Source organism: Penaeus vannamei, chromosome 19, assembly GCF_042767895.1.
Source record: "Penaeus vannamei isolate JL-2024 chromosome 19, ASM4276789v1, whole genome shotgun sequence".
Taxonomy (NCBI): domain Eukaryota; kingdom Metazoa; phylum Arthropoda; class Malacostraca; order Decapoda; family Penaeidae; genus Penaeus; species Penaeus vannamei.
The window spans coordinates 27,648,802-27,653,705 of NC_091567.1; the positions used below are offsets into that span (position 1 = coordinate 27,648,802).

Sequence of the window (4,904 nt, forward strand, 5' to 3'; positions counted from 1 at the left end):
AAAGAGTTGGTGCAAGGACACAACCTTGCCTCACTCCTGAACTAACAGGAAAGAAGCTCGACAGGCCCCCACCACACTTTACAGCACTTTCAGTACCAGTATACAGGCTAGCTATTAGTCCAATAATTCTTGTTGGTATTCCTCTCAGCCTCAGGATCTCCCAAAGTGACTCCCGATGCACCGTATCGAACGCCTTCTTGAGGTCGATGTAGGCTGCAAGCAGCCCAAGCCCGAACTCACAACGGCGCTCTACAATGACTCGAAGCGCGAGGATACGGTCTATTGTGGACTTAGCACAAGTGAATCCGGATTGCTCCAGTCTCTGGTGCCTCAGTAGATGGTCTCTGATACGTCTCAGAAGGATGTGGGCGAGAACCTTGCCTGGTATACTGAGCAGTGTGATGCCTCTGTGATTGCTGCAGTCCCAACGGTCCCCCTTCCCCTTCCAGAGAGGGATGACCACACCCCTCAACAGGTCAGGAGGAACGGAACCGGACTGCCAGATGGCAGCCAGGACAGCATGTAACCCCCGTGCCATAGGTTCACCACCAGCCTTTAACAGTTCAGCTGGTATGCCGCAGATACCCGCTGCTTTACCACACTTCAGCTTGGAAATCGCCCCCCTAACTTCAGTTAGGGAGGGAGAGTCCTCACTGATAGGTGGATCCGGCAGCGGGATCTCGACACTATCCGCATCCAAGTTAACTGTTGGTGGGTCAACCTGGTACAGCTGCTCAAAATACTCAGCCCAACGTTCCCGCACCGCAAAAGGATCTGAAACGATCTGACCACTTACTGAGCGAACTGCTGTCACCTGTGAAGAGGGCTTGGAGTTCAGCTTTCTCAGGGCTTGGTATGCAGGACGAAGGTCATTTACTAAGAAATGGCCTTCTACCTCCTCTGCAACACTCCTAATAAACTGTTCCTTGTCCCTTCTTAACAGGGACCGAGTTCTGTGCACAAGAGAACGGTGCAATTCCCGATCCCCTGTCAGACGAGCCGCACGACATGCATCTGTGGCTTCCAGTGTCTCCTGCGAGATGGAATTCTGTACTGCTCTCGGGCGTACACCAATCGTATCTTGAGCTGCATCAAGCGTTTCACGCTTAAAGGTATCCCACAGAAGAACAGGGTCTGTCAGACTGCCAAGCACTGCGAAACGATCAGAGATTGCCTCAGCAAACCCGCGGGCACACTCCCCCTCCCTCAGCCTGTCCAAATGCAACACCCTAGGGTGATCATTTGACCGCTGGGGGGTTTTGAAGTGGACCCGGAGGGTAGCCACAACCAATCTATGGTCAGTACCACAGAACTCAGCACTCCTGTACACCCTGCAATTCTGAAGGATCCTCCAACGAGTGCTAACAAGTATGTGGTCGATCTCCTTGGCTGCGTTACCCGCATCACTGTACCATGTCCAGCGATGTGGGTCTGGGCGCTGGTACCAGGAGCCAGAAATCCTCAATTTCTGGGACCTAGCAAAGTCCCGGAAAAGGAGGCTATTCTCGCTACCGGCATCAGCTCCTGAACCATGGGGACCGACAGACATCTCATAGCCAGCTCGATCACAGCCCGATATCGCATTGAAGTCGCCCAGAACAATGCGAATATCTCGCCGGGGACATCTGCCTACCACAGATGTAAGTTTGGAGTAGAACATCTTTCACATCAAGTTTACAAACATCGGTAGGAGCGTACAGAGCAATAAGAGACATGAAGCCAAAAGATAGCTTCAATCTCAATACCATTATACGCTCATCAACAGGAGTAACCTCTACTACCGAGGACTGGAGTCTGCTGGAGATGGCAATGGCTACTCCCTGGAGATGGTGGCCATCGCTGCGGCCCGACCAGTAATAGGTGTAGCCACCTACACAGGTCATGCCGCTGCCAGGCCTCCTCGCCTCTGAGAGAGCAGCCACCTCAACTCTCAGCCTCCCCAGTTCCCTCGACAGTAGAGGCAACCGATCATCCTGACGCAAAGAACGGACATTCCAAGCCCCCACTCTAACTTCCCGGCTGAGGTTCAGCCTCTGGCAGTCGCTCCGGGTGAATGCCACCTCTGCCACCCCCACCGACGCTGCCCCATATAAAAGGGGGTGGCGGGCTGCGTGCCGCATCATCCACCTGTGGGGTTCCCGAGGACTTTCCCCCACAAGCTTCACTCTGGGCTGGCGGCCACCAGAGCGCAGGCGAGACGGGTAGTTCCCGTTCCCAGCCTGCGCTCCAGCAGTCGCCCTCCCAGCAGGGCCCACAGTCCGCCTCACTTGCTGGGTGGGAGGGGCTTTTCCCCTCCTCCCAGCCTTTCCATTTAATTGTGGCACTGCCGATTGGTTTATATCTGGGGGGAGGAGGACTGGCAAGGCCCACCTCCCCTGAGCCTCCCATTAACCCCAGGGGGCTAGGGGGCAGGAGTTGATACAGGGCCAGGGCGTGTCCACACGCCGGTGGGCCATGGCCCTGAACCTCTGGGGCCTCCTGCTGCTCCGAGATCCCCCTCAGTTTATCCAGGAACCGCAAGGTACCCAGTTTCCATGGGCGGCCACGAGGAGGCACTGCAGGGAGTCTCGATGATGGAGAGGCTATGCACTGGCAGGGGGAGGCTTATGCAGAGCTGCTCCCTTTTTCGCACGAGGCTAGCCAGCGGTGGCAGCTGTAAGCGAGAAGGCATGCAGAAGCTCTTAATCTATCTATACATTGGTATATATAAAAAAAGAAAATGTAAAATCAAAGAAAAAAGAAGTGATAAAGAGAAAGAGAAAGTGATGGGGAAGAGGAAGGGGAAGGGGATGGGGAAGAGGAAGGGGAAGGAGAAGGAGAAGAAGAAGTGAAAGAGAAAAGGGAAGGCAAAAGGCAAACAAAGGGGAATGGGAAGATTTTAATTCAAAATAAAATTAGAAAAATAAATATAGCAGTATAGTCTATATGAATACCCTTAAATTTGTGAAGCTTGGGGGGAAAGAAAAAGAAATAGAAAAGGAAATTCAATGGACAAAGAAAAAGAGAAAGGGAACGGGAACGGGAAAGGTAGAGAGAAAGGCAAAAGGAATACAGATGGTAAAAGGGAACAGACAGACATAAGAGAAAAGTAAAGGAATGGGCATATGGGGAAAAGCAGAAAAAAGGAAGGGAAGAAAAAGGAGAAAGGGAAAAGAAAGGGAAAAGAAAACAGAAGAGTAAAGAGGAAGAGGAAAGGAAAGTAAAGGAAAGGAAAAGAAAGGAAAGGAAAGGGGGAAGGGAAAGGGAAAGGGAAAGGGAAAGGGAAAGGGAAAGGGAAAGGGAAAGGGAAAGGAAATGGGGAGGGGGATGGGAAGGAAAGACACAAGGGGACAGGAAGAGGAAGGGGAAGGGGAAGGGGAAAGGACAGAGGATAGGAAAGAGGAAGGGGACAGGAAGGGGAATAATGGGTATAGGTAAAGAGAAAAGGAAGGGAAATAACAGAGCATTAAGGAAAGGGAGAGGGAGAGGGAGAGGGAGAGGGAGAGGGAGAGGGAGAGGGAGAGGGAGAGGGAGAGGGAAAGGGAAAGGGTAGGAGAAGGGAAGGAAAAGGGAGCAGACAGCAGAAGGGGAAGGCAGATGGGCAGTAGAAGTGGACGAGGAGAGAGATGGGGAGAATAATAAGAAAGAGAATGGGCAGGGGAAAAAGAGAGGGAAAGGGAAGAGGGAAGAGGGAAGAGGTAAGGGGGAAGGGGAAGGGGAAAGGGAAGTGGAAGTGGAAGGGGAAGGGGAAGGGGAAGGGGAAGGGGAAGGGGAAGGGGAAGGGGAAGGGGAAGGGATATGGGAAAAGCACGAGAGAGCAGAAAGGGAAAATTAAAAAGAAAAAGGGATGGGGGAAGGGAAAGAGACAGAAACAAAAATGTGCAAAGGGGAAATAGGGACAGATAAATGAAAGAGGGAAAAGGGAAAGGAAGAGGAAAAGAGAAGAGAAAGGAAAATGCAAGAACAAGAAAAGGAAAAAGATATCAAGGAAAGGGGAGGAAAAAAAAAGACAACCAAAAGGGAAACCAAAAAGAAAAGAAAAGTAAAGTTAAAAGAAAGGGGCTACAAAGACAAGCAAAAGGGACTAAATAGGATTCTTTCCATATATAATACCTAATAAACACTGTTGACACATGAGCAGGGACATCACCGCAGACGACTAACAATGTAGTGCTTCCTGCCCATGGAGACTTGAATGCCATTTCATCTGTCAGCTGATAGACTGTGTATCTGTGGGATGTAAATGTTAGTTTTGTGAGATGGTGCATTGCCACTTAATATTTAATTTTCAACCAACAAAATCTATAAATCCCCCCGATACTTTAATCTTCAACAAAATTTGCTTTCTCAAACCCAAATGCCAAAAATGGCTAAGTAAAAACATGAACATCAATATTAGAAAATCTCACCTATCCTGATTAAGGCAATTGACAAGCGTGTCCCTGACAGCCTCAAAATAGTCTGCTTTATTGGCTGCATACACAAGGACATTGGGTGGCTTCCCTGTATCAACATCTAAGTTCTTCCGGCAAGGCCCTTCCTCCTCCACACGCATCAAGGGCATACCAGGACTGGATTCCCCAGGTGGAGACAAACCTAATGGAAATATACAGATATCATGATTTTGATATGTGGATCTTAATCTTTAAAGTCCAACTGCCATAAAGATGATTTTTCAAAGTAACTATGGCCAATCTGAAAGACTACAACAGAGTAAAGCCTCTCAAAAAGTGGTGGGATATTTTCCAGCATTTTTTGCATTGTTCATGGGGTATGAGGAAGTAAGCTTATTCCAGGTTCATCCCATCAAACCTACCCCAATTACTGCACCTAATTCTTATGGATGAATTTAGCAAGTATTAAATAAGAATTCTTTACTTTAAGGGGACCGCCCTAGATGAGGAGGGGGGGGGGTCAAATTGAGT

The 4,904-nt window shown here is 49.6% G+C and overlaps 1 protein-coding gene across 4 annotated transcripts in view; it reads right to left on the reverse strand.

Annotated features, from left to right (window-relative positions):
- Positions 1-4,904, reverse strand: part of Hcs (holocarboxylase synthetase-like protein) — a 71,224-nt gene that overhangs the window by 38,143 nt on the left and 28,177 nt on the right. For all 4 annotated transcript variants that reach the window (XM_070134141.1, XM_070134140.1, XM_070134138.1 and 1 more), the window contains 2 exons: positions 4,389-4,575; positions 4,093-4,209 (listed from right to left, as the gene is read on the reverse strand). In XM_070134141.1, coding sequence (XP_069990242.1) covers positions 4,093-4,209; positions 4,389-4,575 — 304 coding nt within the window. The remainder of the gene's footprint in view (positions 1-4,092; positions 4,210-4,388; positions 4,576-4,904) is intronic.